The 25,254-nt window shown below is 52.6% G+C and overlaps 3 protein-coding genes across 3 annotated transcripts; 2 read left to right on the forward strand and 1 right to left on the reverse strand.

The window, feature by feature from the left end:
• Positions 1-799: 799 nt before the first annotated feature.
• Positions 800-3,952, forward strand: LOC103174165 (ubiquitin-conjugating enzyme E2 D4; the record flags this gene model as incomplete). Its single annotated transcript, XM_042344520.1, is given in 6 exon segments — positions 800-863; positions 1,134-1,165; positions 1,259-1,336; positions 2,205-2,310; positions 2,898-2,991; positions 3,875-3,952. Coding segments are annotated over 6 exon segments (420 nt in total), but the record flags the coding sequence as incomplete, so codon positions are not given.
• A 7,513-nt stretch (positions 3,953-11,465) lies between these two features.
• LOC103190313 (caspase-3) lies at positions 11,466-15,095 on the reverse strand. Its single transcript, XM_007911048.2, has 5 exons — positions 14,811-15,095; positions 14,006-14,178; positions 13,101-13,248; positions 11,817-11,971; positions 11,466-11,574 (listed from the first exon to the last, which is right to left on the reverse strand). Exons 1-5 carry the CDS (start codon positions 15,022-15,024, stop codon positions 11,491-11,493), a joined length of 774 nt encoding a protein of 257 aa, XP_007909239.1. The 5' UTR covers positions 15,025-15,095; the 3' UTR covers positions 11,466-11,490.
• A 3,449-nt stretch (positions 15,096-18,544) lies between these two features.
• Positions 18,545-24,094, forward strand: LOC103190314 (steroidogenic acute regulatory protein, mitochondrial). The gene is made up of 7 exons (XM_007911050.2): positions 18,545-18,655; positions 19,224-19,337; positions 19,961-20,088; positions 20,644-20,802; positions 21,285-21,469; positions 21,845-21,938; positions 22,438-24,094. The coding sequence occupies exons 1-7, from the start codon at positions 18,592-18,594 to the stop codon at positions 22,546-22,548; spliced, it is 855 nt and encodes a 284-aa protein (XP_007909241.1). The 5' UTR covers positions 18,545-18,591; the 3' UTR covers positions 22,549-24,094.
• Positions 24,095-25,254: the final 1,160 nt, after the last annotated feature.

Consider the following 25,254-nt stretch of genomic DNA (forward strand, 5'->3'; position numbering starts at 1 on the left):
TAATACATTAATTCGATCGCTCAGTCCACGGCTGTTTGTGGGGACCCCGTTCTGCGCCATCGGCTGCCGCGTTTCGCCCACAAAATATAAAGTCAATTCACTTTACAGAATATTCTGTGAAGCGCTTTGAGACGTCTCAACAATGTGATAAGGCGCCATATCAAATGCAAGTAGTAGTATTATTATTATTTGTTATATTACCTCCTAGTGTTACTAGTCCGGAACCAGGGGAGGTTAGAAAACCATTCCTTAACACAGCGTGTGGTTGGAATGTGGCATTTTCTGATTCAAACTGCAGATGAATTCAACCCTTTTAAAGGGAATTAGGTAGATTTCCCTTTTAACCTGTTTGGTTTGAAGACTCTTAAATACAGTGATGGGTTTCCGCGTGTGTCAGACACCCGGCTGATCAAGAAAAAACTGTGAAAGTGACTGCTTAACTAAATGTAACTAGTGGAACCGTGCCGGTGACTTGCCAGGTGTGTGGGTGGTGGGAATCAGCCCGGTGTGAAGGAGGAAGGAAAGCCTGGGTTCCAACCAGCCCCAAGATTAAAGTCGCGATACCATTACAATGTCTAACAAGTCTTGTAACGAAATGAGGATAATTATTAGTAATTATTATTGAAATAAATGTTATCACGACTTTTTGGTCGCCCTGTACAGCCCCTACTGTGTGTCTGCGTGTGTGTGTGTGTATATACTGTCCTGTGTAAAGATTTAGTTAGTTAGTTAGTTAGTCAGTTAGTTAGGCAAAGTCAGACCAATGTAAGTGGGTTTTTTTTTATCTGTTTGTCTTCAGGAATTAACAGACTTGCAGCGAGACCCTCCGGCACAGTGCTCAGCTGGCCCTGCAGGGGAAGACAGTAAGTGATCAACAACAACAGCTGACATTTACACGGCACTTTTCACGGCGCTGGACAGTCGGGGATTTGAACCCGAGCTGGGGGTTGGGATCAGGAGGGCGGGGAGGGTGGGGGTAGGAAGGTGACCAAAGGCGCGGTCGAAGATGAGGTGAATGCCTGTGTGAGAGACATGTGCGAGAGAGAGGGCAAGACCTGTATGTGCGTGTGAGAGAGAGAGAGGTGTGTGTTCGAGAAGTAAAATAATTAATTGGTCTTGAAAATCTCTTCCAGTGTTTTATTGGCAAGCAACTATCATGGGACCTGTAAGTATCTCGTCACTGTACAAAATGTCTGCCTTCACCCTCTCTCCTTGTGATAATTTTTGTGATAATCTGCTGTTTTACATTTCATTCTAGAGCGACAGCCCTTACCAAGGTGGTGTTTTCTTTCTAACGATTCAGTTCCCCACAGATTATCCATTTAAACCACCAAAGGTAAGGCCTGTGTCACCTCACTGACCTCCTCTCTTTGTTACTGCTCAAAATATCCTCCTCACCGGTCTCCCCATCACCCCAGCCCTCGCCAGCCCCCACTGGCTCCCCATCACACACACTGACCCCCGTCTCCCCATCACCCCAACCCTCGCCAGCCCCCACTGGCTCCCCATCACACACACTAACCCCGACCCCCATCACCCCAGCCCTCGCCAGCCCCCACTGGCTCCCCATCACCCACTAAACCCCATCCCCCCATCACCCCAGCCCTCGCCAGCCTCCACTGGCTCCCTGTCACACACACTAACCCCCGTCCCCCCATCACCCCAGCCCTCGCCAGCCCCCACTGGCTCCCTGTACACACACTAACCCCCGTCCCCCCATCACTCCAGCCCTCGCCAGCCCCCACTGGCTCCCTATCACCGAACGGATCGATTCTCAAGATCCTCTCACACTTGTCTTCAAATCCCTTCGCGCCCCGACACCTCCCAACCTCTCTCACCCGCTCACCCCCCAACCCACTGCCTGTTGCCTATGGTCGACCGGCTCCGGCCTCCTGCTCGTCCCTCGTGCCTCCATCGGTGGCCTCGCTTTCAGCCACCATGCCCCAAACCTCTGGAACACTCTCCCTTCTATCCCTCATTTTTGCCCCTTCCTTCTCCATCCCCACCTGAAGACCTTCCTCTTCAACCAGTGCTGGCGGTCAACCCCCCCCCCCACTCCCCGGCTCAGCATCACACTCCGCCACTGTCAAGCACCCTGGGATGCTGCTCTGTGTGAGGGGGCGCTGAGTTGTTGTAGTTGTTGCTGTTACCTGGCGCTTTGGCATAAGGAGCTAACCCAACCTTTCGCCTCCTTTTATTCGCAGGTTGCCTTTACAACAAAGATATATCATCCAAATATAAATAGTAATGGCAGCATATGTCTGGATATTCTGCGGTCACAATGGTCTCCAGCTCTAACAATATCAAAAGGTAATTTTGTCATCTCGTCGAACACGGTATGTGCTGTAATAATTATAATAAAATCAGTATATTTCTCTGAAGCCCTTTGAGACCTCTGGAAGCGACTAAATCAAACACAAGGATTATTATTGTTATTAACATTAATAATCCTCGCATCTGATACAATGCCTTATCGCGTCATTGAGACGTCGCAAAGCGCTTCACAGGATATATTGTAAAGTGCAGTGACTGTGTAATTTGTGGGCGAAACGCTGCAGCCAACTGCGCACAGCAGCGTCCCCACAAACAGTCGTGGGTTGACTGTTTGCCTTTACGACAAAGACTTTTTTTAGGGATTATTACCCCCCACCCCCCGGAAGCGAAACGGCAATCAACTAACAATTGTTCTTGCTGACTGCTCAGCAAACAGAGGCGCAAAATTTACCGAGGGTTTAGCTCTGACCTGCCCCAGGAATCGAACCCGGGTCCTCTCGCTTGGGGTGTCGAGCGCTCTTAACCGCTGAGCTCCAGATGGGAAAGGCACTGTGCAAATGTAGATTGTATCGTAACGTGAGGAATGTGATATGTGGTTGGTAATTCGCCTCTCTGTCCCTCAGTACTCCTGTCTATTTGCTCGCTGCTGTGCGATCCAAACCCCGATGACCCTTTGGTGCCAGAGATTGCACACACCTACAAATCTGACAGGGAAAAGTAGGTATTCTTTCAGGCGGAGCTCCGTCGGTCAGTGTTGAGACCCACACACACACAGAGTCCCAGGATTTTATTCCCCATCTGCGTCGTCTGTCTGCCTAATGTCCTGGAGCTGAGAGAACAGTTTGGGTGACGTTCCCCCCCCCGCCCCCCCCGCCCCACCATCAGCGATCAGACCTTCAGCCTCTTTGCCTTCACCCTTTGGAACTCCGTCCCACGGTCCCTCCGCTTCGCTCCCTCGCCTCCCTCGCGGCATGCCTCAGGACCTTCCTCTTCGACCAACCATGCCTTCGGTCACCCTCCTACCCTCCCCGACCCTCCACCCCCTCCTGATCCCAACCCCCAGCTCGGGTCCAAACCCCTGACTGTCCCATCGCCTTGAGACGTCCTCCTGCCATGAAAGGCGCTTTACGTCGCCGAGTCGTCTCCGAGCGCCTCACAGAACATACTGTAAAGTGTAGTGACCGTGCATCTTGTGGTCGAAACGCAGAGCAGCCAATTGCGCACAGCAGCGTCCCCCACAAACAGCCGTGGACTGAGTGACCGTATTTTTTTAAAAAAAAATTTGGAGGGATTATTATTACCCCTGGAAAGTGATCTGATAACTGACTAACAACCGGGTTCCTACTTACTGCTAGGTAAACAAAGGCGTGTGGAGTAAGGAAACTTGCCTAAGGTTTCGCCCCACCTGGGAATCGAACCCAGGTCCTCTCGCTCGCGAGGCTAATGCGCTAACCACTGAGCTACAGGACTTCACAGTGGAAGGGGAGGGGGCAGAATACAAAAGAACAAATCAACCTCGTGTTTGGTAACGTAACACGTTCTCTCTCTCTCTTTCTTTCTCTCTTTCTCTCTCTCTATCTCTCTCTGTCTCTCTCTCTAGGTACAACAGACTGGCTAGAGAGTGGACACAAAAATACGCCATGTAAAAGGAAGGGGAGAGAGAAAAAAAAAAACGGGGGTTGGGGGGGGTGGGGGGGGGGAAAGACCCGAGGAAATTTGCCAGAGAGAGGAAGAAAAAAAAAATCTGCAATGCAAAATAAAAAAAAAAACTGTTTGCAGTTGTTTACTGAAACCACGTGCCATTTCCCAATGCATTTTATACTGGGCGGAGAACCTCCGAAGAAATCATTTGGTGTCTGCAAAAAAAAAAAAAGGAGATATCGTCTGTGTGTTGTGTTTTTTTTTTAAAAAAAACTGTGATACGTGTCATGTACGCGTGTGTGTGCGCGCGCGCGTGTGTACACACACGTGGAACATACCCGCGCGCGTGCGTGTGTGTGTGTTGTGTTTTTTTTTCTCTCTCTCCTGTTTTCCGAATTGCCAATTCCTGTGAGAATCTTTCTTGTGTCTCTTTTTTTTTTTCCCCCACCACCCACCCCCGTGTCGGTGACCAGAGAGAAAATTCTCGATCACGTACACCTGGTTTTACTTTTGCGTGTGGGGTGGGGTAAGGAAGATCTCATGACGTTAACGGTACAATGTGTGCGCGCGCGCGCGTGTGTGTGTTTCTCCCCTCTCTCTCCTCTCTATCCCTCTCTCTAGACTAGTAATCACGATTAGGAGCCTGATTTTTTTTAAAAAAAACCAATAAACTTATCGTAACACTGTTCTCTAATGGGCAAACGACCACATCCGAAGCAATACTGTAACCCCCGCCCGTGCGCGCGCGCATGTGTGTCCGTTTGCGCGCACGTGTGGGCGCGTATGCGTGTGCGCGCGCGCGCGGGAAGGAAGGAAAAAGCGAGACTCTTCGCTTTTTCTTTTTTTTAAAAAAAAAGGAAAAGTAAGCGAGACTGTGAACAGGTTTATTTTGCGAATGACAAGCAGCGGATTCTCGCAGCCCCCGATCTGGGTTTGCGGGTTCATTCCAAGCTTTGTGTTTCCAGGGCTGACTTCCAGCTTAATCAGGGCCAACGTCATCTATAATCGCCCCCCGCTTCACCCGCTCATTAAACAAGCGATCTGTGTCCTGACACTCCTGCCCTCCAACCAGTGCCCTCTGCCCTACATTAACTCCCCCCCCCAAATAAGCCCTCTTAGATAATAATAATCCTTGCGTTTGATACAGCGCCCGATCACGTCGTCGAGACGCCTCGAAGCGCTTCACGGGATACACTGTAAAGTGAATTGACTGTATATTTTGGGAGTGAAACTCGACTGCCAAATGGCCCGCAGCGGAGTCCCACAAACAGTCGTGGGATTGAGTGACTGAATTATTTTTTGAAGGGATTTTTAACCCCCCCCCTCCCCGGAAAGAGATCCGCCAATCGACTAACAATTGGGACCTACTTACTGCTGAGTAAAAGGCGTGTGGGGTAAGGAAACTTGCCTAAGGTTTCGCCCCGTTAAGGCGAGTCACCCGGTTATCGACGGTGGCGATACTATTCTGACTAGACTAGGTTTAGAAGCCCAGCCCCTCGTCACCGTTTGCCTCCTGAATAAGTCTGGCTTCACAGCGATCTCAGATAAGCGATCAAACGCGGTTATACCGCGTGCGGTTCAGGACTCCGGTGGCGCTGTCGTGAGCTACTCCGCAGCACCGATATGTCCTTTTAATTGTTGTAGTAATAATAATAATAATAATCCTCGCATTTGATGCAGCGCCTTATCATGTCGGCCAGACGCCTCAAAGCGCTTCACGGAATGTACTGTAATGTGCGTTGACTGTGTATTTTGTGGGTGAAACGCGGCAGCCAATTGCGCACAGCAGCGTCCCCGTCCCCCCCCCACAAACAGCCGTGGATTGAGCGACCGAGCCATTATATTTTTTTTACTCCGCGCCAATCAACTTAACAACTTCTCTCCCCTCCCAGACAAACAAAAAAAGAGCTGGAAGCGGAGCGAGAGGGGGGGTTGTGTGCTGTCTCCGTGTCCATTTTACACTGTATTCCAAATGCCTTTTTTTTTTGTTAAGATCGATGCGTTTAAGGAGACGCTGTGTGTCCTGTGTTTCTACCTTTGCTTGTGTATCGGGGCACATCTGCGTGTGTCTGCGTCTGTGCGTTGGTGTCCGTGTGGGTTGACGTGTGAGTGACAGCGAGAGAGAGAGGGGGCTGTTCACCACGTATGACCGTGTAGAGATGCTTCCCTTTGGCTGCCCCTTTAAACTGCATTACTATGTTACCTGACAGCATTTTATTCTGCACAAGCGTCTGGTCTGGTTCAGCACTCGCCTCTGAGGCCAGAAGGTTGTTGATTCACGTCTGCACCCGGACTTGAGCTCACAACCTACGCCGACATTCCTGGGCAGACGTGGGGGAGCGCTGCATCTTCAAAAGCGGTGTCGTGCTTCGGACGAGATGCTAAACCGAGATCCCGTCTGACTGTGCTGAGGCTTTAGGCGGATGTTAAAGGTTTCCCGGTTGGAATTTCTCTCTCCAATGTTAGCCTACAATTTGTAGAGTCCCGGAGCTCAGTGGTTAGAGCCCTCGCCTCGCAAGCGAGCGTTCCCTCGCTCCACGCACACGCCTCTACCCAGCAGTAAGTCGGAACGTGGTTGTTAAGTCGATTGGCGGATCACTTTTACTGGGGTAATAATCCTTTTATAGCAAAAGATGCGGTCGCTCAATCCACGACACTCCTGTCCGGGACGCTGCCGTGCGCAATTGGCTGCCGCGTTTCGCCCGCAAACTAAAGCCAATCGATTCGCTTTACCGCGGACCCTGTCGAGCGCTTTTTGAGGCGTCTCCCGAGGATGTGGTTCGGGCGCCGGGTCAAGCGCAAGGACGGTCGTTGCAATTCGGATGTGTGGCTGCATCTCCACCTCAACTCGTTGGGTCGAAGCGCTCTTGAGATCTTGTGTAGCATAACGCGAGTAGTTTTATTTGTACCGCAGAGTTGTTAAGGCCGCTCCGGTAGAATGTGATGTGAATCCTGGAATATGTGAACCGAACTGCCCGTTCGAACCCCCGTATTAAAGAGCCTCTGTGGGTCTGAGCTCCGTAAAATGCCGGGCTGATGCTCGAAGCCGATTAGCGTCCGTATATCAGCCTTGATGTGTCTCTTGGTATCAGTGACTTGTTAGATTTAGCTTCTCTCTGTGTGTGCAGACCTGACCCCCCCCCCCCCCCCGCTCTCTTCCGCCCCGGTCGCGTGAACAGGGCAGCTCTGATCTTCGAACGGCTGGTACGCGGACTGAGAGAAACGGCCGGAGATGAGCGTCCGCGCGCGCTCGCCCGCGCGCCCTGCTGTAGTTTTTTTTTTAACCGGAGAGGAGCCAGCGCCGGGCGAACTCCGAAGTAAGGAAGTAAATAAAGGCAATGTAAACGACTCCGAATGAGTGTTGCGTCTCTGTGCTGTCGGGAATACCACCGAGCGCTGCGTCACGCCCCAGCCTGGAGTTGGGGTGGGGGGGTGGGGGCGCGTGTGGTCTTCTTGAAGCCGAACTGGCTCCAAAACGACATGTTGGGCAACGTAATGTGGGAATCGACCCCCACCCGTCCCCCCCTCCCTCCGTGACGGTCTCGAGCCCCCGGTTCCTGAGCCGGGAGGGGCCGCGGTGTCCCGGGGCACTCGCTGCTGATGGCAGCACAGCCCGGCCCGGCTCATGGGCAGGACCTGGAAGGGCCGACCAGTCACTGGGGCCGGGAATCCTCCCCCTCAGCTCCGTTACCCCACAGCCAAAGCCCCAAATAACTAACGGGGAGGGGGGTCCGAGCCGGACAAGCAGCGGGAAAGCTCGGCCAGACAGCGACATCAATGGCTGAGCTGTGTGTGGGTTTAGATGGTCAGACTCCAGCAGTTACCCCAACGCACACTCTGTGGGGTACATGGAATTCTCGGTTGGGTTTGGAGACTCTTAAGCAATGGCGATGGGTTTCCGTGTAGTTGCCGGAGGGCTCCTGCAGGTGGCGCTGTGTGTGTGTGTGTGTGTGTGTGTGTGTGTGTAGTTGCCGGAGGGCTCCTGCAGGTGGCGCTGTGTGTGTGTGTGTGTGTGTGTAGTTGCCGGAGGGCTCCTGCAGGTGGCGCTGTGGTCGGAGCCGCATTCATTTGCAGGCGGCCCGCGGCCAAGATGGCGGCGGAGCTTCACTGAGGTGGTTTTCTCGGGTGACGGCGGCGGCTCTGAGCGGGTGAGTGAGTGAGAGAGAGAGAGGGAGAGAGAGAGGGGGTCCGGGTCCCTGTGTCACTAACACCTCCCCCCTCCCCCCCTCCCCGGGGCCTGTCTCCCCCCCCGGGGGGAGGGGGTCTCCTCGTACCCGCGAGGCCTCGCAAGGCCGCAAAGCCTCGGGCTCGAGTAGCGCGGGCGGGAGCCGCGCCCACTGAGCAAAAGGGGGGAGTGGGAGTGGGAGGGGAGAGGGGGGAGGGGGAGGGGCTTCTCCTGATCAATAATAACGAATGATATTAACAATAATAAGGTTTATCAATGAGCTTTTGGGGTCCCCGGAGCCTCGGGAACGCCCTGACACTAAATGCCTTCTGTTGCTGTTGTTGTCGCTGTTGTTGTTGTTGCTGTTGTCGCTGTTGTTGCTGTTGTTGTTGTCGCTGTTGTTGTTGTCGCTGTTGTCGCTGTTGTTGTCGCTGTTGTTGTTGTTGTTGTCACTGTTGTCGCTGTTGTTGCTGTTGTTGTCGCTGCTGTTGTCGTTGTTGTTGTTGCTGATAATCGACCCTCTGTCCGTCTGCGACCTCCGCCTCCTCGCTCGTCCCCCTCGACCTCGCTGCTGCCTTCGACCCCGTCGCCGCCCAGCGCCCTATTCCCCCCCCTCCCCCCCCCCACCCACCCCCTCCCCTCCCCTCCCCTCGACCTCCGCGGCTCTGCCCTCGGCCGGTTCCGCTCCCGCCTCTCGCCACCGCCTCCGCTTCATCTCCACCGCCGGCCTCACCTCCCTCCGGCCCCCGGCACCCTCTCGTGCGGCGTTCCTCAGGGCTCTGCCCTCGGTTCCCCTCCCCTTCAGTATCTACACGCGCCCCCCGCGGTGGCATCGTCCGCAGACACGGGGTCAACTCCTACCTCTCTGCCTCCGCCCTCGACTCCAGGACCCACTGCTGTGCTGACAGAGTGTCCGTCAGACATCAAGTCCTGGATGAGAGAGAACTTTCTACAGTTGAACGTCAACAAGACCGAGGCTCTGATTCGCTCCCGTCACCTCCTCACCTCAGGCGCTGACGGCATCACCATCCATGGTCGCCCACTCCACCTCGCTGAGCCAGTCTGGAACCTCGGGGGTCTTGTTTGACCCCCAACTATCCTTTCTACCCCACATCTGCGCCATGACCCGCTCTGCCTTCCCCCCCCCCACCTCCGCCTTCGTCTCCCGGCTCCGCCACTATCTCGCACCGCAGGCCCCCGAGACCCTCGTACGCTCCTTCATTACGTGGAGGCGTTGAGAGGTTACATCGTTGAGACGTCTCGAAGTGCTTCACGGGATGCACTGTAAAGTGGTGGGGAATTAAGAAATTTTCCGCAATTTTCCGCAAATTAAAAAGACGGCGCGGGCTAAAACCGGGTGGAATTTGGGGCCATGGGGGGGCAGGTGGTGCGATTTTTAATTTGACGTCCGGAACGGAAAGCGTTAGGAGAGAGAGAGAGAGAGAGAGAGAGCGGCGAGAAGGAGGCGGAACCCGGTGCGAAGGAATTCGGAAGTTCCCAATCCCAAAGGAATCAATCTCTTCCCTCCCGCGCTGTCCTTTTCGCTCACACAATTTTTTTTTTTTTTGCTGCACAGCGGGGAAATCAAGACTGTCCTGTCGGTTTTTTTGTGAATGAATGAAGGAAGGGGTCACGACGCTGTTATGGCTTCTCGATGAGGGTTTCAAATGTAATGAATGCACTGATCAATGAGGATGTAATTAAAGAATTTAAAGAGTTTCCCCCGGCAGATGCGTCGGTGACAAGCAAATTCGACTGTAGGTTTCGAAAGGGAATTGGATAGGTATTCGAAGAGGAAAATACTGGGGTAAGAGCGGGGGAGTGGGACTAGTTGGGGTTAGAACGGGGGAGTGGGATTAGTTGGGGTAAGAGCGGGGGAGTGGGGACTAGTTGAGGTAAGAGCGGGGGAGTGGGGACTAGTTGGGGTAAGAGCGGGGAGTGGACTAGTTGGGGTAGGCGGGGGAGTGGGACTAGTTGGGGTAAGAGCGGGGGAGTGGGACTAGTTGGGGTAAGAGCGGGGGAGTGGGACTAGTTGGGGTAAGAGCGGGGGAGTGGGACTAGTTGGGGTAAGGGCGGGGGAGTGGGGACTAGTTGGGGTAAGAGCGGGGAGTGGGACTAGTTGGGGTAAGAGCGGGGGAGTGGGACTAGTTGGGGTAAGAGCGGGGGAGTGGGACTAGTTGGGGTAAGAGCGGGGGAGTGGGACTAGTTGGGGTAAGAGCGGGGGAGTGGACTAGTTGGGTAAGAGGGGAGTGGGACTATATGGGGTAAGAGCGGGGGAGTGGGGACTAGTTGGGGTAAGAGCGGGGGAGTGGGACTAGTTGGGGTAAGAGCGGGGGAGTGGGGACTAGTTGGGGTAAGAGCGGGGGAGTGGGACTAGTTGGGGTAAGAGTGGGGGAGTGGGGACTAGTTGGGGTAAGAGCGGGGGAGTGGGGACTAGTTGGGGTAAGAGCGGGGGAGTGGGACTAGTTGGCAGCTCTTCCAAAGAGCCGGCACAGGCCCGATGGGCCGAATGGCCTCCCTCTGTGCTGTAAAATTCTACCACTTCTAACACACGAGCGGCACTGACACGTCCCGGGAGTCCCCACGCGTCTGGGGCGGAAATGCGCGCCCTCTCCCCGGAGGGAACCCGCGCATCGCGGAGCGAACGAGAGAAGCGAAACCGGAGAGGAACCTGATCGCGGGTAACTCCATTTACTTATACGGCGCACCGCGCGTTTGCAATCCGGCTCGAGACGCAGTCAGGAACAACAGCAACAGTCCACAGCTTGATACAGAGCCTGGATCCACTGGTAGCATTTGTGACGTGCGGGGGTTCGAGCCCTCGCCTCGCAAGCGAGAGGACCCGGGTTCGATTCCCAGGGACGGCGAAACCTTAGGCAAGTTTCCTTACTCCACACACACGCACACACACACGCACACACGCCTGTGCTTACCGAGCTTTACCTTTTCCGGGGGTGATAAATCTCTCGGACTGGGTCGCTGGGGCGCAATTGTCTGCCGCGTCTTTCCCCAATACACGGTCGCTACTGCACGTTGCACTATTTTCCGCGAAGCGCTTTGAGTGAGACGAGGCTCTACATCAAAGGCAGAATATATTGTGAAGTGCATTGGACTGCGTATCGCGTGGGGCGAAACGCGGCAGCCAACCCGCGCGCACAGCGGCGTCCCCCGCCAACAGCCGTGGAGTGGGCGTTAGTTAATTTATTGGTCGGAGGGATTATTACCCCCAGGGAAAGCGATCCGCCAATCGACTAACTCCCGAGTTCCTACTTAATGCTTCGTAAACAGAGGCGCGCGCGCGTGTGTGTGTGTGGAGTAAGGAAACTTGCCAAAGATTTCGCCCTGCCCGCCCGCCCGGGAATCGAACCCGGGGCCCTCTCGCCTGCGAGGCGAGCGCTCTAACCACCGAGCTACAGATTTTGCTGGTCCGTGAAGGGGAAAACCTCCTGCGTCAGCTTTGTAACGAAACAAGGCATCTGCTTCTTGCCTCCAATCTAAGAACAGGAGAGGACAGCATAAGGATCCGCCAGACGAAAGGAGACCCGAGATCCGTCCAGTTCGCCTTCCGCCATCCTTGCCCAAGTCACGTCCCAAACAACAACAACAACAACAACAACCGGAGGCAAGCGAGGGAGCGAGGCGAAGGGAATGTGGGATGGAGTTCCAAATATAGAGGCCTTATCACGGTCTGTTTCCCGAGGGAGCCGGTTGCAATACGTTGGCTCCTCGCTCTCACCTCTCTCCCCCTGGACAAGAAACGTGTGGCCACCATGAAGTTGACCCGCGTCATTATCCTCAGCAGCTCCCAGTGTCTCTGCTCTCCCTCCTCCAGCAAGTCGCACAGAGACTGGAAGAAAAATGACCCCGATGCGGTCAGGAACGCTGAGTAATCTGCGGGAGGGAAGAGACACGAGTTTAACTGTGGAGTTCCTCAACTCACACACACACACACACACACACACACACAGCGCGCACGCGTCTCTGTTCATCCAGCAGTCAGTAGATACCCGGTTGTTAGTCGATTGGCGGATCGCTTTTCCGAGTATTCCAGAGATGGAATGGACTGCAAACTCTCTCCCTGGAGGAACCTGTTTACCCAATTCCGGAGAGTATTAGGCGCAGGTTGGCGAGAGCCAAGGCTTGAGGGGGAGCCCCAGAGTGTGCGTTGGGGTAACTGCTGGAGTCTAACCATCTAAACCCACACACAGCTCCGGCCATTGATGTCCCTGTCTGGCCGAGCTTTCCCCCTCCTTGTCCGGCTCGGACCCCCCTCCCCGTTAGTTAGGGCTTTGGCTGTGGGGTTACCAGGAGCCGAGGGGGAGCATTCCCGGCCCCCAGTGACTGGTCGGCCCTTCCAGGTCCTGCCCATGAGCCGGGCCGGGCTGTGCTGCCATCAGCAGCGAGTGCCCTGGGACACTGCACAGAGATAGGGCGGTGCAAGGTCATGATGTGCGAGCGAGGATCTTGATTTAAATCCTCTGGGGATTCAGTGGGACTATAGTGTAACAGTAATAACAAGCCTCGCATTTGATTCCAGCGCCTTATCACGTCTTCGAGACGACTCAAAGTGCTTCACAGGATACACTGCAAAGTGTAGTGACTATATTTTGTGGGCGAAACACGGCAGCCAATGGGATTCCCCACAAACAGCGATGGATTGAGTGATCCAATTTTTTTTTAAGGCATTCTTACCCCCGGAACGGCGATCCCTCTGATCGACTAATAACCGGGTTCCTAACCACTAAAGCCACAGGACCTTAAAATAAATGAAAGTACGTCCGACACTGGGCTGTTGCAAAAGCAGTAGCGAAGCCATCATTTCAGACAGTGATAAGACACAGACACGGTAATTTTATACAGTCTTTTAAAAGCTCTTGAAACAAATCCGAATCGAGAAAGAGGGAGAACTTGCCCGACGTTTCACCCTGACCTGATTCCTGCCCGGGAATCGAACCCGGGGTCCTCTCTCGCTTGCGAGGGGAGAGCTCTAACCACCGAGCTACAGGGAAACTCCACTCACCCGAAGTGGTAGAGAAGTGCACAGCGGTTGCTTCTGGTATGGCCTGGTAATGGGAGAAAGCTTCTTCCTGTGGGAGAGCGCTTTCCATCTCCACCATATGGTCAGTCTCCAGGGTTACCCCAGGGTCCAGTTGGTCTCCCCGGCAGGCCTGAGGGAGAGAGAGAACGAGAGAGAGAGAGAGAGAGAGGGAGAGGGAGAGGGGGGGGCGGGATGGGGAGACACGGGTTCAGTCAGTCAGTGGCTTTGCCCCTCATTACCTCTGCGACCTGCTCACCCCATGTCAACCTCTCCGCTCCCTCCGCTCAGTGGGCTCCGGCCTGCTCCACGTCCCCAGCCCGGCCCACCCCCCATCCCCCCGCCCGCCCGCTATCAGCGGTCAGGCCTTCAACATCACCGGCCCCCACTTTTTGGAACTCCATCCCACAGTCCCTCCACCTCGCCCCCTCCCTCGCCTCCTTCAAGGCCCGTCTCAAGACCCTCCTTTTCGACCAACCGCACCTTCGGTCACCCTCCTACCCCCCACCCGCCCGCCCGCCCGCCAGAGGAAACAGTTGCACCCTTATCTACTCTTATAGTTATAATAATAATAATCCTTGCATTTGATATAGCGCTTTTCACGTCTTCTCGACGTCTCAAAGCGCTTCACAGAATAGACTGTAAAGTGAATTGACCGTATATTTGTGGGCGAAACGCGGCAGCTAATTGCGCACAGCAATGTCCCACAAACAGTCGTGGATTGAAAATGACCAATTTATCATTGCTTTGTTTTGGAGGGATATTATTAGGCTCTGTGTGGAGTAAGGAAACTTGCCCAAGGTTTCTCCCTCTGCCTGGAATTGAACTCAGGTCTCTCACTTGCAAAGCGAGTGCTCTAACCACTGAGCTACAGGACTCGACTTATTTACTTGGATGAAGAAGATCTTGGCTTTGCCGGCCAAGCTGGGGCTGTTCTGGGCTGTGAACAGGGAGTAGATGTGGCGGAGTGGGACCGGCTGACTGTCTGCCCCATATATCACACCGTCTTCTCCGTGGCTGGAAATAATGGAGATGAAACAGGCTCCGTGCTGCCTCTGGCTTTCTGTGGGAAAAGGGGAACCAGCTCATCGCGGGGCCAAACCCATTACCCCCCCAGCCCCCCCAACTCCAGCCCACCCGGCTCCAAACCCCCAGACCCCAGCCCCCAACCCACAGCCCTCACGCCCAGCTCCAAACCCCCAAACCCAAACCCAATCCCCCACTCCAGCTCTCAACACAGCCCCCAACCCCCAACCCTGGGGGCTTTGAGTTCAGTCTAGGCTGAAACACAGGTGCATGAAACATTAGGACTATGAACTTAAAGAGAGGGAAGTTTCTCCCCGTGTTTAGGCAAACAAACTCCCCCAAATAAAACTGGTTATTCACCAAGTAGCTGTTTGGAGGACTTTGCAGTATGCAAATTGGCTGCCACGTTCACCTGCAATATACACAGTCGCCCTTCACAGCAATTCGCAGTGAAACACCTCGAGACGATTCAGCATTATTGTTAATAATAGTAATTAAAAGCCCGGTATCAATGTAATAATCCTTGCATTTGAATGCAGCGCCTTATCACCTCGTCGTTGAGACGTCTCAAAGCGCTTCACAGGATACACTGTGCAGTGAATTATGCTGTAGAGTGAACTGAATGTGCACTTGGTGGGCGAAACGAATCAAAGAGAGGACTACTCTTACCTCTCTTGTACTCCTGTAGGATCTCCCGGGCTGTGTAGTCGATCTTTAGCCTTACCTCAAAGCCCAGGTTGGACAGCACGTTGTGCAGACGTTTTGTGTCTATCGCAGCAAAAGGTCTTCTGCGTAAGGGGAATTGACCGTGGAATTGTTGCACCGTGATGATCAGTACCCGGGGTTTCCGGGGACACCCTGAATCGGGCGAGATTTCCGTCATGTTTTGCTCAGCGAAAGAATTCTCCAAATAACTAACAAGTGGCTACAAGCGTGGCAGCCGGAGCCTGACAGACACCGAATGAGCATTTGGTTAAGACTATGATCGGACACACCTCAAATGAGTCACGTTTCCAAACAGAAATCAATATTCCAGTAATCAAGGCTTGTGTCCCAACCTCCGGGAACCTCACCCTTTCACCCTCCGTGGATTTTAAAAGAGCAATTTCTCCCGGGATGAGAGGAATAATAATATTCCTTTCACAGCCACTACGCCCCGAGGCTCTGGAACTCCCTTCCTCACTCCCTTCGTCTCGCTCCCTCCCTTCCCATTTTCAGGTCTCCGCTGAAGACCTTTCTTTACGACCGCACCTTTGGTCACCTTCCCCACCCCCTGGCTTCCCCCCTCCCCCTGGGCTCGGTCCCGGGATCCGTTACTGTAAAGCGCTCTGAGACGCCGTCCGGCGTGGAGGGCGCTACATAAATCCAAGTTGTTGTTGTTGAGTAACAAGCGGGGTTCCTATTTACTGCTGGTAAACAGAGGCGTGCGGAGTAAGTGATCCAACCGGTTTGCCTTCCACTATCCTGTCGCTACATCCCAAACTATATCCTGAGATGTTATTTCCTACAAGAATATAGGAAGGTTTTGTGCTTCCAAACATGCCAGAGCTTCTTGGCTGGGTGTAGTTTGCCGGTTATTTCATACTCAACCACGAAGAGAGTTCAGAGTTTGAATAAACACACTGTGAACTCCAGAATAAGAGCTCCAGATTAATATATAATAATCCTTGCAGTCGAGATAGAGCCTGATCACGTCGTTGAGACGTCTCCAAGCGCTTCATGGGATACGCTGCAAAGTGTAGTGACTTGTGCGTTTTGTGGGCGAAACAACGATGTCCCACAGACAGTCGTAGATTGAGTGATTTTCAGACGGACGCCTTTCATGTCCTCCTGACGGGAAAGGCGCTGCGCAAAAGTAATTGGTTGTTCTCGTAATTACGTGTTTTAGGGGATTATTACCCCCGTAAAAGCGATCCGCCAATCAACTAACAACCGGGTTCTTGCTTACCGCTGGCTGGTAAACGGGAGCGGGTGTGGAGTAAGGAAACTTACCCGAGGATTGTATATTTTAAGACAGAAACGGGAACAAGACACGGAACACAAAGTGCCGTGCTGGACACTGGCTCTGTTTAACAAGCGGCTTCGAAAGCTTTCCATTGCTTCCCACTACATTGCTGTCTGTGTTCGATCAGATAACATGAATTAAGCAATTACATTACAAGCGAGTAAACAGTCAGTGTGACCTGCGCTGCGGGGCATAGATTAACGTCACATCGTAAAGCAAAGGATGTGGCCCGAGACAGGCTCTTTAAAGTCACCTCTTGCGGTTAATACTATTACTAATCCTTGTGTTTGATACGGGCGCCTTATCACGTAGTTGAGATGTCTCAAAGCGCTTCGCAGAATATACTGTGAAGTGCAGTGGCTGTGTATTTTGTGGGCAGTGTCACCCACAACCAGTCGTGGATTGATTGACAAAAGTTATTTCTTTTTCGAAGGGATTATTACCCCCGGAAAAGCGATCCGCCAATCGACTAACACCCGGGTTCCTACTTACTGCTGGTAAACAGAGGCGCGTGTGCGTGTGTGTGGAGTAAGGAAACTTGCCAAAGATTTCGCCCTGCCCGCCTGCCCGGGAATCAAACCGAGGATTTCCCTCAGGGAAGCTTTGCTGAGGTCCCTGGGTTTGGAGAGTTGTTGGGTACATATATATTGGTTAACAGAGAGGGAAGGAAGAGCAATGTTAAGGATTTTTGGAGTCCTCGCCTCGCAATCGAGAGGACCTGGGTTCGATTCCCTGATGGGGCGAAACTTTGAGCAAGTTTCCTCACTCCACACACACTCCTGTTTCCCAGCGGTAAGTGGGAACCCGGTTCTTAGTCGATTGGCGGATCGCTTTTCCGGGGGCTAATAATCCCTCCCACCCAAAAAAATAAATAAAAACGTGGTCACTCGATCTACCACTGTTTGTGGGACACTGCTGTGCGCAATTGGCTGCCCTGAGGGTGAGAAGCACATAATGCTCATAGTCTGAAGGACAGAGATTCAGTTTCGTAAAGCTCACAAGTCAAGGCTACAATAATTCAGAACCATCCATCAAGCCATCTGTGGTGGTAGTGTAGATCAGTGGGAGCTCCGTGGATCTTACAATCCTCTGAGTTTTATAATAATAATAATAATAATCCTTGCATTTGATATAGAGACCAAATAATTATTTCAAAAACATTACTTGAAGGGACTATTGCCCCCGGAAAGCGATCTGCCAATCAACTAACAACCGGGTTCCTACTGACTGCTGGTAAACAGAGGCGCGTGTGTGTGTGTGTGTGTGCGTGTGTGTGTGTGAGTAAGGAAACTTGCCTAAGGTTTCGCCCTCCCTGGGAATCGAACCCAGGTCCTCTCGCTTGCGAGGGCTCTAACCGATGAGCTACGGGACTCCACAACCCTAACCGGATGCCACTTGCTCACTCAGCAACGAGAGCAAGTCCTTGCTCTCCTCTTGAAGTAAATGTTCCGGTCGTGCGAGGAATTCTTGGTGATGTTTGGGCCATTGCGCAATTCTGCTGAAACCTAAGAGATCTTTATCCCCAAAACGTCTTAATCCGAAGGCCAGAGAGACAATTAATTATGTTTGGTCTGAACATCTGGCTCTACGCTTGACAAGGACATTCCAAATGCAGGCGCCATGTGGGATGGTGAAACTTATGAGTTCATAATGTCATAACTGACATTATGAGCTGAGAATTATGCAAGACTTTGGTGGGACTTGGACACGAGTGAGACTTGCCCCTTCACAGACGTTTGCAATGGGATTTTTGCAACCTGTTTGCGGAAGCCTTACACCCCTGTGGCTCAGTGGTTCGATCACTCGCCTCGCGAGCGAGAGGACCCGGGCTCAATTCCCGGGCGGGTCAGGTCAGGGCGAAACTTCAGGAAAGTTTCCTTACTCCCCACACGCAGACAGACACACACACACACACACACACACACACAGACGCGCCTCTGTTTGCTCAGCAGTAAGTAGGAATGTTAGTCGATCGGTGGATCGCTTTTCTGGGGCATTAATCCCACCAAAATAAATGAGTAAATAATTTGTTCGCTGTTTGTGGGGACGCTGCTGTGCGCAATCGGCTTCCGAGTTTCGCTCACAAAGTGCACAGTCACTTGATTTTACAGCGTATCCTGCGAAGCGCTTTGAGGCTGTGCAGCCATCTCAAAAAAAAGCAAGGACTACGATTACCATTACTAAATTCTGGTTGCTCTGAAACACTAATCGAGTCAATCTAGACACACGTGGAATTTCACCACAACAGCCGTCAAGACAAATTATTGACCGTTCCCGAAATTCAGGGCTAACTGTCAACGAGATTTGTATTGACCTTCTCTCTGTCCCTTCACTCCAACCTCCATCCATAAATTACGAGTTCCCTTATCCACGTCCTTGAGAGAAGGTGTATATAGAGACCGAGCAGAGACCGAGTAGACACAGAACCACGAGGAGACACTAAAGATGATCCCAGCCACTTTCAAACTCTGTGCAGCCATCTCCTACCAACACTGCCGGACTTTGTCAGGTAACTAACACCGTGTCTAAACCTACTCAGTGGGTTGTTGTCCAGCCTCAAGGTTTTAAAGTAGACGTGGAGTTCCCTATAGCTCGCATTGGTCATTCCACCCACGGCTGTTTGTGGAGAACGCTGCTGTGCGCAATCGGCTGCCGCGTCTCGCCCACGAAATACACAGTCGCTACGCTTCACAGTCTGTCCTGCGAAGCGCTTTGAGACGTCTCAAACACGCGATGAATCGCCTTATCGTCTTCGCCTCGGCCCCTTCGAGGTCCGTCTCAAAGCCCTCCTCTTCGACCGCGCCTTCAGCCACCCTCCTAACCCCACCCGCAGCCCCCCCACCCTCCCCCGCCCTCCACCCTCTCCTGATCCCAACCCCCAGCTCGGGTCCAAATCCCTGACTGTCCAGTCCAGCGCCTCCCGACATGAAAGCCGCTGTTGTGTTCATGTCATTTTCGTCGTCGTACCAAATGCAAAGGATTATTATTAATATTAATTATGGTACAGCACTGCCAGCTGTTTGAAGGCACGTCTCCCTCTCTCTCCCTCTCTCTAACGTGTCTCGTTGTCGTTGAAGGGGTGAGACACACAGCTGTCGCCGCTCTCGGCCATGAGCTGAACCTTCTGAGACTCCAGAGCCAGGGACCCAGCGGGTGGGTGAATCGGGTTCGCCGGAGGAGCTCCATGCTCAGTGAGTATCGCTCAACTCTCGCATACATTGAACGAAATAGAACATTCGGAGTTCCCTGCGGCTCAGGGGTTAGAGCCCTCTCGCCTCGCGAGCGAGAGAGGACCCGGGTTCGATTCCCGGGCGGGTCAGGTCAGGGCGAAATGTTGTCCAAGTTTCCTTACTCCACACACCTGTTTACCGAGTGGTACGTAGGAACTCGGATGTGAGTCGATTGACGGATCGCTTTCTGGGGGTAATAATCCCGTCCATAAATAAATAATAATTCGGTCACTCAATCCACGACTGTTTGTGGGGGACGCTGCTGTGCGCAATTGGCTGCCGCGTTTCGCCCACAAAATATACAGTCACTGCACTTTACAGTCTATTCTGTGAAGCGCTTTGAGACGTCTCGAAGACGTGATATCAAATGCAAAGATTATTATTATTATTATTATTACGATTGATTCTTCTGCTTTCTCTGGAATTCTCTGGGATTTCCCCGTGTAGGGGAGAGGCATGGAACGCTCAGTTGGGTTTGGAGACCCTTAAGCAACGCTGATGGGTTTCCGGCCGGGGGGGGGAAAAAAATACCTTGTGCCAACAATTCCGAGTCTTTCTTCCTTCCTTCCTCCCTTCCTCCGCAGGCAGCAGGCTCGAAGAGAAACTGTTCAGCGATGCTGAGATGGCTTACGTTAAACAGGGAGAAGATGCTTTGCAAAAGTCCCTCTGCATTTTACAGGATACCAATGGCTGGAAGTCTGAGATTGAATCCGTGAGTACATGGCCTCAACGCTTAAGGGGAAGAATAAAGGAGACACAGTCGATCAATTCTAATATATTTGGTCACACTTTTTTGATCGTAAGTCCTGTAGATCAATGGTTAGAGCTGGGATTTCGACCCGAGCTCGGGGTTGGGATCAGGAGGGCTGGAGGGCAGCGAGGGTGGGGGTAGGAGGATGACCGAAGGCTCGATCGAAGAGGAGGGTCTTGAGATTGCTGGGAGGGGGCGAGCTGGACGGACTGTGGGATGGAGTTCCAGAGGGTGGGGGCAGAGAGGCTGAAGGTCTAACCGCCGATGGTGGGGTGGGCAAGGCCGGGCGGGGGGGGGGGGGGACATGGAGCAGGCCGGAGCCCACTGAGCGGAGGGAGTGGACAGGTCAACATGGAGTTAGCAGGTCACAGAGGTAGGGAGGAGCAAGGCCATGGAGGGCTTTGTCAGCGAGGAGGAGGCTTTCGAACTCAATCCTCCGAGGGATGGGGTGGGGGGTGGAAGCCAGTGAAGCCAAGGAAACAAGAAAGTGACTTACATTCTCTCTAAATTTCACAGGCAAATGGTGATAAAGTGGCCAGTAAAATCCTTCCCGACCTGGGGAAAGTATTTAAGCTTGAGATTGTGTTGGATAATTCGTCGGACCTGCTGTACAGAGAGCTCTTCGACAAGATAGAACAAATGGGAGAGTGGAACCCGAATGTCAAGCAAGTCAAGGTAGGAGTGCTGCAGACCAGTGGTTAGAGCACTCGCCTCGTAAGCGAGAGAACACGGGTTTGATTCCCGGCAGGGTGAAACCTCAGGCGAGTTTCCGTACTCCGCACACACACACGCGCCTCTGTTATTCGATTAGCGGATCATTTTCCGGGGGTAATAATCCCCCCCAAAATATTAATTTTGCCTCTCAACCCACGGCTGTTTGAGGGGGACGTCGCTGTGCGCAATCGGCTGCCGCGTTTCGCCCACAAAACACGCAGCCGATTCCCTCGACAGCGTATCTATCCTGTGAAGCGCTTTGAGACGTCTCGAAGACGCGATAAGGCGCTGGGTCGAATGCAAGCGTGGCGACCGTTTATTTTGTGGGCGAAATCAGGGTCGGTTGGTGGCTCCTGACCCACTATCGTTCACGTGTGAATAGTGGTGACTATTATTGCTGGTGAAGGGTCTCGAGGTGTTTGATTTTGCTGTGAATGTTTCAGATACTGAAACGCATTGGCAACGAAACACTGGTGACTCACGAGATAGCGGCCGAGACTCCAGGCCACCTGGTGGGGCCACGGGACTTTGTGAGCGTGAGGTACTCCAAAAGGCGAGGCTCCACCTGCTTTCTGGCCGGGATGTCCACACACTGCGACATGATGCCCGAACAGAGAGGCGTTATCAGGTACAAAGCCTTCGTTTGGTACGTTCACGTATAGCTCAGCGGTTACAGCAAGCGGGAGGACCCGGGTTCGATTCCCGGGCAGGTCGAAAAAATCAGGTAAGTTTCCTCACTCCACCCACACACACACGCGTGCGCACACACACACACACACACACAGTAAGTAGGAACCCAAGTTGTTAGTCGATTGGCGGATCGCTTTCCGGGGAGTAATAAAAAAGAAAAAAAATAATTTGGTCGCTCAATCCACGGCTGTTTGTGGGGGACGCTGCTGTGCTGCCCTGCTTAATGGGGGGGGAGAGGGGGTGGGGGTGTATAAGTGCAAGTTGTTGTTGTTGTTTAGTCTCCAAGTGACAGGTGTACGTTGCCTCCCACCAGGGCAGAGAATGGACCCACTTGTATCGTCCTTCGTCCATCGGCAGATGATCCAAACAAGACCAAATTCACTTGGCTGTTGAGCATTGACCTAAAGGTGAGTCATCTGCTGGTGCAACTAACACCCTAACCCCTCCCCGGTGTTCATATGGACTCCATATCATTGGGCTCCAGCCTGGACCCAACCCGGGCCTTCAGCCTCTCTGCCCCCACCCTTTGGAACTCCAGCCCACAGTCCCTCCACCCCGCACCCCCCCTCGCCTCCTTAAAGACATGTCTCAAGACCCTCCTCTTCAACCATGACTTCGGTCACCCTCCTACCCCCAGCCTCACCGCCCTCCATCCCCTCCTGTTCCCAACCGCCAGCTCGGGGCCAAACCCCTGACCGTCCAGCGCCTTGGGACGTCCTCCTGACTTGCCTTTTCGCCCACAAAATACACGGTCGCTTCCGCTTGGCGGTAAAATCCTGCGAAGCTCTTTTGAGACGTCTCGAGCGCAAGGAATAGTGTTGTTACAATGACGATGTTGCTGCTGATCGAGTTGCTAATTGAAAAAGCGAAACTGTACCAATCATTGTGAATTATGTTTGCACACAGGGTTGGCTGCCAAAGTCTCTCATCAACCAGGTTCTCTCTCAGACACAAGCGGACTTTGCTGAGCACTTGCGTCACCGAGTCCAGTCCTACAGCCCGGTCCTCAGCTGCTGAAAGCATTGGCGTCTGACTTAAACCCTCCACCCACTCAAACCCCCTTTTTATACAATCTTATTTATTTTAATTCACCCTCTCGTGCGGCGTGAAAAGGCCACTCTGCAAACGCAAGTTGTTGCGGCGTGTTCTGTGAGACGTCTCGATGACGTAATAAGGCGCTATATCGAATGCAAGGCTATTAATATTATTATTATTATTATATTATGCCTAGAATGCCAACACTCCATCAGCTCTGCTGTGCGCAATCGGCTGCCGCGTTTCGCCCACAAAACACACAGTCAGTTCACTTTCCAGTGTATCCTGTGAAGCGCTTTGAGACGTCTCGAAAATGTGATAAGGCGCCGGGTCAAAGGCAAGGATTATTATTGTTGTTATCTCCCTGACGATATACACCCACAGGTCCATGTCTTCCCTGGTGACGGCCACACCAAGGTGAAGCGTAACAAATACGAGAAAAGCAAAAGATCCCGCGACCCATTCAGGGAAAAAAATATGATTACCTGGGGAAAATGCCAACCCGATTCCTGGAGGGAGTCAGCGAGCTGCGAGATGGAGGATGGAGACGTCAGGAGCAATGCTCAAAAGACGTCCAAACCCTCTCTCCCCGCAATAGACATCTCACGGCAGATCAGGCTCTCCTGTCGGTCGGTCGTCCTGGATCCTTTTTAACCTTAAGAAAAATCTGTCTCGATTTCGCTCGATCGATGCTCTCGATCAGACACTGCAACAGAAGTTTTGCAAAGAATCAAAACATTGAAGGAGCCTTTCACGTCGGGAGGACGTCCCAAGGCGCCGGACAGTCAGGGATTTGGATCCGAGCTGGGGGTTGGGATCAGGGAGAGGGCGGAGGGAGGGGAGGGTGGGGGTAGGAGGGTGACCGAAGCCAAGAGGAGGGTCTCGAGATGGGCCTTGAAGGAGGCGAGGGAGGGGGAGAGGCGGAGTGAGTGTGGGGAGTTGTAAAGGGTGGGGGCAGAGAGGCTGATGGTGGTGCGAGTCGGGCAGAGGACGTGAAGCAAACGTCAAACCACAATCGATGCTTTAATTTACTATAAACTAGTTTCTGTCCTGGTTACAAAACCGTAACCTCGGTCCATACTAATCTCCGAGCCTCATCTTTACACCCAAAATATCCGGCCGTGTTGTGCGGAATTAATATTGAACCCGTAGTCTGCGCGTCCCAGCGACTTAGCTATTTATTTATTGACTGAATGTATTTTCCGTTAAGTTGTGTATTTCGTCACGGCATTGTTTTATTTATTACTATTTATTACAATCAGTTTTAAGTCTGGAATTCCTGAAATCGTTTCTCTAACACATTTTCCCAAGCTGAACCTGGGCTGATCCGACTGCACAGCTCGAGGTAGAATATCAAATATCACTGGTTAATTAAATGGTCTCTCAGCCACGCACGTCTCTCTCGATAGTGCAATTTACTTCAACCAATATATTTCATCTAAGCAAAACCACCCGCGTTTCTGAAGGTCTCGCGGTTTGGAATCGTACGGCACCACATTATTCTTACAATAAAAGGTTCAGACACAAACGTGGGTCGAGTTATTTCTTTGGAGGCAAAGCGCCTCCAACCTTAGGCAAGTTTCCTTCCGCCACACACACACGCACACGCACACACTCACGCCTCTGTTTACCAGCAGTACTTAGGAACCCGGTTGTTAGTCGATTGGCGGATCGCTTTTTCTGGGGGTAATAATCCCTTCAAAAAAAATAATTTGGTCATTCAATCCACGACTGTTTGTGGGGACGTCGCTATGCGCAATTGGCTGCCGCGTTTCGCCCGGAAAATAGTCAATTCACTTTACAGTGTATCCCTTGAAGCACTTTGAGACGTCTCAAAGGATGATTAATATTATTATTATTATTATTGAACCCTCAAGAGTTCCTCTCAGAGTGAGTCCTGGCCAACAATCCCCTGGATTAATGAACTGATCACATCACGTGGTTGTGGGTCAATGTGTACGAATCGGTTCCTGCATTTTCCTTAAACAAATCATGACATCCGACAGCAAATTAGCCGTGAAGCACTTTGAGCTGATTCAATACCTGCCGCACGGGAAAGCAAGACTGCAGGAGGGTCGGCAGGAGGTGTATAGTGTGCAACATGGCAAGCGACTGCCAGGATGGTGGAAGGCAAACTAGATAAGACCTTGGTCTTCTTTTGACGAGCTTATGGTTGGAACTCCAAACAAGTCCAGCCCTTGTTGGCTCCCTTAAACGAGGCACCTTTTTATTAGTCACAAGAAAACCCACACATACGTCAATGATCAACAGCAACTTGCATTTACACAGGGACCCCTCGCGCAGGGTAGCGACCCAGAGCGCTCGACAGTGAGAGGGAGAGGTGACCATAGGCACGGTCAAAAAGGAAGGTCTTTTAGGTGCGATCTGAAGATGGGGAAGGAAGGGGAGAAGGCGGGGGGATACAGGGAGAGTTCCAGAGGTTTTTTTGGGGGGGTTTTAGGGGTCGTGGCCAAAGGTAGTGGAGCGGGGTAGGGGGCACAAGGAACAAGCAGGAGTTAAGGAGATAGAGCCAGCGGGAAGTGGATGGGGGGGGAATGAAGTGGATCAGAGAGGTAGGGAGGTGCCAGAGGTTGAAGGGCTCGTCTTATACACACGCGCGCACACAGGTGTAAAGCTTGTTCAAGCCCACACTTGATTTACGCAGATAGAAAACTCAAAAGACGTACA

The sequence above is a fragment of the Callorhinchus milii genome, unplaced genomic scaffold, assembly GCF_018977255.1.
Source record: "Callorhinchus milii isolate IMCB2004 unplaced genomic scaffold, IMCB_Cmil_1.0 Scaffold28, whole genome shotgun sequence".
NCBI classification, from domain to species: domain Eukaryota; kingdom Metazoa; phylum Chordata; class Chondrichthyes; order Chimaeriformes; family Callorhinchidae; genus Callorhinchus; species Callorhinchus milii.